General features: G+C 36.3%; 1 protein-coding gene and 1 long non-coding RNA gene across 2 annotated transcripts; one reads left to right on the top strand and one right to left on the bottom strand.

Moving 5' to 3' along the window:
• The first annotated feature begins 5,764 nt into the window (after positions 1-5,764).
• On the top strand, positions 5,765-8,414 carry LOC117131754. Its single transcript, XR_004455088.1, has 2 exons — positions 5,765-7,379; positions 8,012-8,414. It is a non-coding gene; the product is annotated as an uncharacterized LOC117131754 (long non-coding RNA).
• A 454-nt stretch (positions 8,415-8,868) lies between these two features.
• On the bottom strand, positions 8,869-11,155 carry LOC103853449. The gene is made up of 3 exons (XM_033284163.1): positions 10,906-11,155; positions 9,585-9,745; positions 8,869-9,516 (listed from the first exon to the last, which is right to left on the bottom strand). The coding sequence occupies exons 1-3, from the start codon at positions 11,096-11,098 to the stop codon at positions 9,307-9,309; spliced, it is 564 nt and encodes a 187-aa protein (XP_033140054.1). The 5' UTR covers positions 11,099-11,155; the 3' UTR covers positions 8,869-9,306.
• Between the last annotated feature and the right edge of the window lie 330 nt (positions 11,156-11,485).

Below are 11,485 nucleotides of genomic sequence, written 5' to 3'. Positions count from 1 at the left end.
TCCGGTAGATGGTGTTGGAAACCTACATAACTGGCACAAAAAAAGTATTTTTTGGGATCTGCCATACTGGGAGGATCATCTACTAAGGCATAATTTAGATGTCATGCATATTGAGAAGAACTTTTTTGACAATCTCATGAACACGATCCTTAATGTTCAAGGTAAAACAAAGGATAATTTGAAGTCAAGACTGGATTTAGTCGATATATGTGATCGTTCAGAACTTCATGTTGATGAGAGTGGTAGGGCTCCTTTTCCCATATACCGACTTGATGCAGCGGGAAAGGATGCGTTCTTTGATTGGATTTCAAACGATGTGGAATTTCCAGACGGTTACGCATCTAATTTGCGTAACTGTATCGACAGAAAGGAAGGAAAGTTTACTGGCTTGAAAAGCCATGATTGCCATGTAATGATGCAGCGCCTCCTTCCGTTTGCCTTCAAGGAACTATTACCACGAAATGTTCATGAAGCAATTGCAGGGATAAGTGGTTTCTTCCGCGATTTATGCACAAGATCAGTGACTCTTGAAGGTATTGAAAATTTGAAGACTAACATAGCTGTGATTCAGTGCAACCTTGAGAAGATATTTCCTCCCTCATTTTTTGATGTTATGGAGCATCTTGTTATTCACCTGGTAAGAGAATTGGAACTTGGTGGTCCTGTGCAGTATAGATGGATGTATCTGTATGAGCGGTATATGTTCCATTTGAAGAAGATGGTGAAAAATTTAAGTAGGGTGGAAGGGTCTATAGTCGCACAGATGATCAATGAAGAAACTTCAAACTTTGCCGAGTACTACTTTCCAGCAGAAGTTCAGACCAAAAACAGAAGACCTGCTCGGCATGATGATAGAGGCGAACGGGCAACATATCATTGGAAGGTTCCAGACATTTTCACAGACGTTGGACGACTTAGCGGAAAACCAAAGGACCGTCGACTTACTGATCAGGAGCGCAGTCATTTGCAAACATATTTACTCACCAACTGCGAAGATGTTCTTCAATATGAAAGGATTTTCATGGCAGAAAAGCGGTTCGAATATAGATACGCCACAGAGGACGAACTAGAAGAAATGAAGCAGAGAGAATTTGGTGGATGGATGTTTACTTATGTGAGTGATGGTTTGGCAGAGGTGAAACATTTGACGATTGGATACGCGAGATGGTCGTTGGACCAAACTTTGTTGTGAAGTCATATCCGAGATTTTGTACTCGAGGATATGCATTCACAACTCAGAAGAGGAGACGTTCGAGTACGACTTACGATGCTGGTGTTTGTTCTGCATCAGGAGATGATGTATACTACGGACACATAAATGAGATTTTGGAAATCAAGTATTTGGGCATGGTTGGATTGCGCTGTACTGTTTTCTATTGTGATTGGCACGACAACACTCCAGATCGAGGTGTGAGAACAGATGCATTTGGTGTTACATCAGTAAATTCAAGACGGAAGCTGCAATATTATGATCCTTTCATTCTTGCTTCTCAGGCCGATCAGGTTTGTTATATCAAGTACCCCCGGGTAAGGAACAGAGATGATCCATGGGTTACTGTTACAAGACTCAACCCGAGAGGCCGAGTTCAGGGAAGTTCTGAGCTGGAAGACCCACTACAACCAAGCACATCCGGCAACTTAAGTGCAGCAGAAGATTTAGGTGGAGTTGGCCTTGTAGTCGATTTAACCGACTTCGGAGAGGAAGCCGCCGTTCACGTAGAGGATGAACCAGTGATTGGAGAGTTTCACCAAGATCCAGATTCAGATTCATCTGGTGATGACGACTCGGAAACAGACTAGCGTCGACTTTTTTTTTTTTTTTTAAATATAAATACCGAGGAAATTCCGAGGACAGATAGGTTTTCCTCGGAATTTCCTCGGAATAGATCTTCTCGATTTAGGGACTTGATTATAGATTCCTTTTCCTCGGAATCTCCTCGGAAGTTTCCGAGGAAATTCCGACGAAGTAAGAAATTCCTCGGAATTTCCTCGAAAATTTCCGAGGAAATCCCGAGGAACATGGGATTTGATTATAGATTCTTTTTCCTCGGAATTCCTCGGAATTTTCCGAGGAAATCCCGACGAAGATAATTGTTTCCTCGGAATTCCCTCGGAAATTTCCGAGGAAATTCCGAGGAACTTGGGGTTTTAAACCGAAAACAACGTTTTACGGATTGAATAACACGTATATAACCTTCATTAAGTGTCTTAACCAGATTATGATGTTTGGAACTAGGAACTTTGGTGTTTTATCCAATAACAAACACTTTTACGATTCCATGAACGAAAACCACACAACATAAGAGAAACACTTATACACTTTAATAAACGGTAAAGGGAATACTTACAATTATTTTTGAAATTGTGTTATTTCATGGTTTATGATCATCTATACAAAGAATCCTCAATGGTATGCATTATAATTGTATAAGAAATGAAATACGGCGAAAATAATCGATGTTTTAAAACCCCAAACCCTGGTTCCTCAGAATTTCCTCGGTAATTACCGAGGGTATTCCGAGGAATCATGGTTCCTCGGAATATTTTCATTTAACCGGGTAAACCAAGCCGCCAAATATTTCGCGAAAATTGAATCAAAGAATTCCGAGGAAATTCCGACGGATGCATTAAATAATTCCGACGAAATTCCGACGGATAGTTTCCGTCGGACGCGTCATTTTATTAGGTCGAACGCGATCTTCTTCCCCATTTCTCTCCGCCTCACTTTCTCTCCCTTGCGATTTCCGCCGACTCCTCTCTTCTCCCTTGCGATTTCCGGCGATTTCTCTCTTCTCCCTCGCGATTTCCACTCCCATAATCATGTAAGAACCCTATCCCACTCTCTTAGGGTAGATTTGTATGGTTTTGAAGTAGATTTGATGATTTTGGAATGAGATTTATAGATTTTTGTTAGGTTGAATGGTAGGATTGTGTAAAATCGAGTTTGATTATGTATTTCACTTGATTTGGATTTTTTTTTGGTTTTTATTGATTTTGTGGTTATAAAAATCGAATTTGTAATTATATATGTATATATTCAAAACGTTTTTTGTATATAAAATCTATTTTTTGCATTTTAAAATCATTTATATATTTATTAATGATTTTTAAAATCTATAAAACTTTTTTGTGATTAAAAATCATATATATATAATATTAAAATCATTTTTTTGTGGTAATAAAACGTTTTATGTATTTTATATATAAAATATAAATTTTTATATTTATTTAACATTTTTAATATTATTAAAACTATTTTTTGTAATTATTAAACATTTTAAATATTTTTAAAACTATTTTTGTAATTATTAAACTGTTTTTGGGGTTTATTAAAACTATTTTTTTAATTTTTAAACTATTTTTTATTTATAAAAACTTTTTTTGTTAATTATTAAACTATTTATATTTTTGTGATTAAAAATTATTTTTAATTAAAACTATTTTTTTTTTAATTTACAGGTCTAATGATGATCAGATCCGGCCTCGCCAGCGTCGTAGCCGGGGTGGTATGGGGAGCCAGTCTCGGGGTTCGTCCAGCCATGTTCAGGATTCCGTTTCGCCCCACAGCTCCTACCATACATCTCCTTCTCCATTACCCGCTCCTGCTGCTCCCGCTCCCGCTGCTATACCCGCTCCTGCTCCTACGGGTCCTCCGGGAGTGATGAGTGTTGCGGAGTTGGTTCGACAGCCCGGTCGTGACCATCTTCCCTATCTCACTGAGTATCCACATGGACATGGTCAAACATGGTAATTAAACTTTTATTTTTTTTCCTTAAAATTTGATTGATTATTAATAATTTGTTCTTTTTATTAGGTTCAACCGATCCGGGAACGGGATCAGCGCATGGATCAACCGTATGATGTACTCTGCCCTCGACAAGGGACATCCGACTTTCACTCACTTCCCCGTCGAGAAGCAGCATCTGTGGTTTCGTCAGTTTGCGGTAAGTATTCAAATTTTTTACTTATATTTTTTATTTATTAAAACTATTTTTTGTGATTATTAAACTATTTTCTATATTTATTAAACATTTTAAATATTTTAAAAACTATTTTTTTAATTATTAAACTATTTTTTATTTATTAAAACTTTTTTTTGTAATTATTAAACTATTTTCTATATTTATTAAACTATTTTTTATTTATTAAAACTATTTTTGTAATTATTAAACTATTTATATTTTTGTGCTTAAAAACTATTTTTAAACTATTTCAGCAAGAATTCAACTGGAATTCCGATGATACGCTCTCTATCTATAACCATTTTGTCCATAAAGTTATGGACAACTATGGGAAGCAGATGTACGAGTGGAAGAAGAAGTGGGAAGTAAACAAGGTAGTTTTTAATTTATTAACAATTTTTAATTTATTAAACTATTTTTTAAATTATTAAACTTTTTTTTTTTAATTAAAAGGTCCCAAAGTCGATGAACGACACGGTATGGAAGGAGTTGTGTGAGCATTGGGATAAGGAAGAGACGAAAGAAACTTCTTCCACCAACTCCAACAACCGCAGGAGCGACCGTAAAGGGAAGGGCATCTACAAGCATAACTTGGGTGCCCAATCTATTGCCACTCTCGCGGATCGCATGGTAAGTTCAACCGCTTTTTCTTTAATTATTTAAGTTTCAGAATTTTATTTTTTATGCATTTTTTCAAATTTCTAATGTTTGTTTAATTTATTTTTTTTTCAAGGCGGAAGAAAATGAGGGCGAGCCGGTTGATGATCTCGCCCTAATGAAAAGGGCGTATACCAACAAGAAGACCGGTCAGATTGATGATGGTCTTGTGAGGGACGTGGTCGACCTGGTCCAAACTCAGGTGTACGACGAAGTGTCTCAGCTTCAAACCGATGATGACGATTCGACGGCTTCGACCAACTTGTCCCGGGTTCGAATCAACGAAATCGTTGAATCGGTAAGTTTTTTTTTTAAAAGTTCAATTTATTTATTTCTTGATTTTTATTTTATCATCAATTTATATTATCTAAATTTGGTTTTTTATATTTCAGTCGGTTCCAAAGAAGAAGGGACGTATGGTCGGTTTGGGTCGTCGCTCCCGGTCGGCTGCTCCTTCTTCTGCACCACCGCCATATGTTGATCCGGAAGTTCTTACGGCTCAGCTGAAGGACAAGGATGATCGGATATCTGCGTTGGAGACCCAGATGGCAGCTCAACAGGCGGGCTATGAGACCCAGAAGAGGCTCAACGAGCAGATGATGGAGATGATGAAGAGGATGTACCCGAACGAGGTGTTCCCGAACATCCAAGACCCGTAGTTTTTTTTTTTTTTACCAAAAACTCTGAATGTTTTATTTAACTTTGAATATTATCTACTATGTTTTATTTAATGTTTTATTCAATTTTAATTTTAATTTTAAATTTTCAAATTTAAATTTAAAAAATTTAAATTTTTTTTAAAAAAATAAATTTTTTCGAAATTCCGAGGGAATGGAGTTCCTCGGAAAATTCCGAGGAACTTTCTTCCCTCGGAAAATTCCGAGGAACATATTTCCCTCGGAATTTTCCGAGGGAATGGAGTCCTCGGAAAATTCCGAGGGAGTTTTGTCCCTCGGAATTTTCCGAGGAACTCCATTCCCTCGGAAAATTCCGAGGGAAATATGTTCCTCGGAATTTTCCGAGGAACATATGTTCCTCGGAATTTTCCGATAAACATTCCGAGGAATGTTTTGTCGAAACTTCCGAGGATTTGACCATCGGAATTCCATCGGTATATTCCGAGGAACCATCCGACGAACATATGTTTCTCGGAGTTTCCTCGGAATTTTGTTTCCTCGGAATTCCGTCGGAAATTTCCGACGGAATTCCGAGGAAGTATGAATTTCCGAGAAGATATTTCCGAGGACTTTTTTCGTCGGTATGTCGTCGGAATAGCGTTATTCCGACGACATACCGACGATTTTTTCCCTCAGTATCCCGATGTTTTCTTGTAGTGCACATTCTCTTAACTGAAATTCTTACCTTCAGATAAGAGACGATTCTTAAATTTTCTTAGATTTTAACTAAAAAAAATAAGAACTATCTTTTAAATAAGAGATATAAATATATAATAGCTGTTTCTTAACCGAAAAATATAAAAAGAAAAAACAAAAAAATATCAAATCATGAATTAAGAACTCCATGCCCACTAGTGAAGAAATCCATAATAGGTTCTCATTGTTTTTTTTATATTATTATTTGATGCACTTTTTGTAAATAACTAAAAAAAAATTTCAGACTAAACTACACAAATAAAAAAGTGCCACTTTTTTTGCTAAACTACACAAATGAAAAAGTGCCAAAGTAAATATGTAAAAATGTCTTAATCAATTCTCTACCCATATACGGTATGACCATCTCACCTCTCACTTTTCTTATTTTCTAATATTATAACGTTAGATATCTGCCTCCATCCTATTGATGGAGGTGCTCTAACCTTTTATCCTTTATTATTGAGTGTGATACAGTCTCCGCAGCAATTGGTCTCTGAAGCAATTTCTCTATTTCTTTGGAAACGCCATACAAATATCAGAGCAACCTCAATGGTGGCTAGAACAACTTCGATGGTGGATTTCCACCATTAAATTCTCAAAATACATATACTAAACATATTTGTGTTAGATATTTTTGGCTTTCTTGTAAAATTAAAATATCCACAATTTAATAATATATATATATATATATATATGCTGTTATGCAGCCAATCAACTTATTCTACTAATTTATTTAACGTCAAAATATTAATTAAGCTTTTGCGACATTTGTAAATTTGAGATTTAGGGATGTTGTCATGTCGAACCTTGAATGTTTTGCACAATAGATTGTCACTTAGTTTTACGTTTTTCTATCTATAATACTTTTAGATCAAAACCAAGTAATAATTGATTATGGCTGTTTCACAACTCATAACATTTCTCCTTAATATGATTTTTTAATTTAATTTATATGTTATTATTTTGATTATTTTAGATGAGTAACTTCTGTGAAATAATGTTTTTTCCAGGATAATTACTACTTTGACTTAGCAACAAAGATAATAATTATATTTACAGAAAGCAGCCAGCATTAATAATACGAATTTTTTTATATCCTTACTTATAGTTTTGTGAGAGTAGTCCTTTTATTTTTGGCTATGTTTTGTTAAGGAAGAGAATTACCAATAAAAAAAAGAATTTCAAAGGTGAAAAAGAGAACAAATTCCCTCCAAATGATTGGGCCATAAACCACAGAAGGCTTCTCTCTCAGCCGAAAAACGAGAGGAGCCAAACACATACACTCCTCATAAAACCTTCACAAAATCTCTACTGATCTCTGATATATTGTTGGTGACTAGATCGCTTTTGTTGCTTTCTCCGGCGGCTGCATCGTTCCTCGATCTAGGTTAGTTTTTTTTCTGCACTCGTTATATTGCAAACCGTTTCCGCTTAGTTAGATTTGCTGATTTTGATTTTGATTTTCTCAAGCTAAATTTCCCCTTATCTTCGCGATGATTAGGCTTTGGTGGTTTTAGATAACTTGGTGATCGTCTCTTGATTTTTGCCTGACCGGTGATCTGACTTCCTGTTCAAATTGATTTTGTTTTGTTTGATCTCTACCCTCTGATGAACTAAGATGAATGTATTTAGCCGTGTTATTAAAACCGGACCCACCCGATGGTTGAACCGGGTTCGACCATAAATCGGTTAAGATTGGGTCTACTAATCGGTTTTTCAAGTAGCTGGATTGGATCTCAGAATTATTAAACTGATAAAAACCATTAAAACTATCAAAAATCTATAGAACATCCATATAAACATAAAACTAATTTATATTAAGAATATTTTATGTTTTAAATTCATTTATATTTTAGTTATGTATCATATTTACTAACATTACTTTTAAATTTATACACTAAAAATATATTAAACTATATTACTGAACTAGGTTTGATCCGGTCAAACCATATTGAACCGTGACCCAAAAATTATCCGTTTTTCATCTTCTGATCCGGTTTTTAAAACACTGATATTTAGGTTCTAATAGAGATGGCAAAATTTGAACCTGCCCGCGGGTCCAGCCCGTTTGGACCTGTTGCGGGGCGGGATTGGTTACTAAGATCCAGGCCCGAATTTTTAGCGGGCCTCGCGGGATGAGCTTGTGCGGGATCGGACCAGAAGCGGGATGGGTTCAGTGTATCCCGCGGGACGTGCGGGGATCCGCAAAGACTGGTCTCTATCATTGATCATCGTACGTTCTTTCACCACTCCTTTCAGTACATCGAGTATTTGCTTCGGTTAGGTCATAAACAACTTGATCAACTCAAAAGTCCTGATATGGTATGTCTAAGCAATTTGTTTTGTATTCTTTCTGTTGTATTTCGTTGGTTTGTGCTGAACGCTGTAGTGAACGATCAATACATAAATTATGTTGCTCAAATGTAATCTTATAAAAGTGAACGATCAAGCCATCTAACACAACAACACTAAACAGTTACACGACTAAAACTACGAAAAGATTGACCTAAATCATCCCAAAACATATCGTTTTCTTGCGTCCCAAACAATCTGATTAGTTCTCTTGGGTGTGTCTAGTAACTCTGTTTTCTCCTAAAACCCATCGCCCTCTTTTCTCTCAATCCCAATATCTGGTAATGCCTCTCTGAGCTGATCAACGTTGCTGGTTAGAACTCTCGGTTTCATCTGAAAGAGAAGGACAAAAAAATATCATGTGAATATTCAATACCCTCTCAAGACGCAAACGAGCCTGCCTCCTCTCATTATCTATCCGTAGTCTACGTTCCTCCTGCGCTTTCTCTTGAGCCTCTCTGTTCTGCCTCTCCATATCTGCCTGTTCTTGAGCGTTAACGTTGCGGTTCTCTGGAATCTAGTTTGAAGGAAAAGAAACCAACTTATTCAAGGACTCAGGATCAGTAAACCAAAATAAGAACATGATCTTGTTTCTTTACCTCCAATCTCTGTTCCGTTTGACTCCCTCCTTCGCCGGATTGAACATTGGGATCAATTCTCAAATTTTCCACCCTCCTCTTCTTCTGTTTATGTTCCTCCAGATCATGAGCTTGCCTCTCCTGTGAAGAATTAAGTCAAAAACAGAGAAAACAAACAGAATAAGGTGCTTATCTCATATTCTCTGTTTCATTTCCTTACAATAACTCTCGTCTGAGAATTAACTTAAAACAACAAACAAATGTAAAGATTTAGCTTACTTACCCTCTTCCATGGCCTAGAGCTTGACTTGGCTGCGTGTCTTTTCTTACCCCAAGTTGTATCCTGAGTACCAAAATTAAAATAAAACGTTAAATGAATAAAATTTAAAGTTTGGCTGATAAGAATAATATAATAGTAACCACAACCTGACGCATAGGTTCTGCTTCTGCACCATCCCTATATATATATATATAGCATAATAAGAAGAAGAAAAGATGCAGTATCACAAACATCCATGAGAGGGTTATGAGATTGATCAAAGTTGGTGGGATTATAGTTGTAGCAGATATATCAATGACCGCAAGATTCCCCACCTGCACAGTTTTTAATGATACAATGAGTGAGATTCATAACCAGTACAAGCACATGTGCATTCAGTTACCTGTAGTCCTCGGTCAGTGACAATCTTCAGTGCACCAAGGGACTTGTACTTTTGTCTAAGCTGTCTTTCACAAGCTTTCTTAGCGTCAATCTCATCTCCTAATTCAACAGCGACCTTCATATCTTTATGAACAACAAACACAAGGAGAAGAACGGGTGTCACTGCCGTGGCTTGGACGGGACTAACGTTTAACGCTCATATTTTTTTCCATACAGACGTATGACTCATATTTGCGTAAACTTACGGTATGAGACTTGATCTTTTAGTCTAATAATTTAGGAGTAATTCTTGGGTTCACCCCCTAAGGTGAACCTCTAGGTTCACCGACCAATAGGATTTCATTATTTCAAATTCGATATTTTCTAAAAAAGGAAACAAAATATTGTCAAGTTATATTATGTTTTTAAAATAAAAAGGTAAAAAAATAATAGTTACAAAAAAAAAGATTTTTTTTTTAAATATTGTTAACCGTCAGCAAAACACTAAACCCTAAATCCTAATCCCTAAACCCTAAATCCTAATCCCTAAACCCTAAATCCGAAACCCTAAACCCTTGGGTAAATCCTAAACCCTTGGGTAAATCCTAAACCCTTGGGTAAATCCTAAACCCTTGGATAAATCATAAACTCTAAATCAAAAACACTAAACACAAAAATCCTAAACCCTTGAATGTTTTAGTGTTTTTGATTTAGTGTTTATGATTTATCCAAGGGTTTAGGGTTTATCCAAGGGTTTAGGGTTTCGAATTTAGGGTTTAGGGATTAGGATTTAGGGTTTAGTTTTTTCCTGACGACGTTAAAAATATTTTTTGTAATTACTACAATTTTTTTTTATTTTTATCTTTTTATTTTAAAAACATAATATAACTTTACAATATTTTGTTTCCTTTTATAAAAGATATCAAATTTGAAATAACTTAATCCTATTGGTTGGTGAACCTACAGGTTCACCCTAGGGAGTGAACCCAAGAATAACTCATAATTTAGATAATAAAAATTTCTTATAATGCTTAAGTCTCTGACCAATGGGAAATAAGTAAATAATAAGTATAATTTTCAAAATTACATAAAAATACAAACAAAACCCTAAAACAATATTACCTAAACAGTTTAGGCTAAACTTACGGCTTTCACGACCTAAGGCTTAAGGCAAAAAGAAACGACCAGAAACTAAACCTAACGAAGAAGAGAGAAAGAGATGACAGATGATGATTCAAGTTTCGATCCAAATTTTACGCCTTTGAATACAATGGATTTAGAGAGTCAGCGACTCATTGGAGTTCTTTTGGCAGCTGACGAGGCTGGTGATGTTTTTGGTTCATCTGATGGAAGAAAAAAGAAACACAGAAGAAAAAGAAGGCTTACTGAGGTTGCTGATGATGAAGATGATAGTGATGTTGAAATCACTCCTCCACCAATCCAAGCTACTACTCTACGCAAACAATCCACCTGCAGAACCGGGCAAGCCTTAAAATAAAAAAAACCAATGATACAGTCTACTCTAGACGATGGCATTGGATCATCTTCTAAGGCCAGTAAAAGGAAAACCAAAACCAAATCTATTCATTTTACCATCCGTGGGGGGAGAAAGAGTTCCAGGCCGACACAAAGCAATGGTAAAAAGAAGAAGAAGATACAAGAGGAGCAGCTTGATTCGGAAGGTGAATTTGAAGAGGACGAGATGGAGAACGAGATGGAGAACGAGAAGGAGGGTAGGCAATGGTCTGATGTATGGCCCCATTTTACTAAGATTCGAAATTCCAATGGTGAGGAGAAAGCTAAATGCAATTATTGTAAGAATGACTATGCATGGAGTTCCCACGGGCATGGAACAAGTGGTTTGAGAAGGCATCGTGATAGATGCAAACTCTTTCCAAGGAATCTCCGAACCAAAAAACTCGA

This window comes from Brassica rapa, chromosome A02, assembly GCF_000309985.2.
Source record: "Brassica rapa cultivar Chiifu-401-42 chromosome A02, CAAS_Brap_v3.01, whole genome shotgun sequence".
Taxonomy (NCBI): Eukaryota; Viridiplantae; Streptophyta; class Magnoliopsida; order Brassicales; family Brassicaceae; genus Brassica; species Brassica rapa.
Note: the sequence above shows the minus strand (reverse complement) of the source record. Positions and strands in the feature narration are given on the sequence as shown.

What these genes read in the sequence shown, in the direction of transcription:
- LOC103853449 (XM_033284163.1), bottom strand. Translation starts at nt 11,098, where the DNA reads ATGCCATCGTCTAGAGTAGACTGTATCATTGGTTTTTTTTATTTTAAG. An exon ending in TTTCTTTTTTCTTCCATCAG is followed by an intron (nt 9,746 to 10,905) that starts ATGAACCAAAAA and finishes AAGCCACGGCAG; the next exon opens with TGACACCCGTTCTTCTCCTT. An exon ending in TCACTGACCGAGGACTACAG is followed by an intron (nt 9,517 to 9,584) that starts GTAACTGAATGC and finishes AAAACTGTGCAG; the next exon opens with GTGGGGAATCTTGCGGTCAT.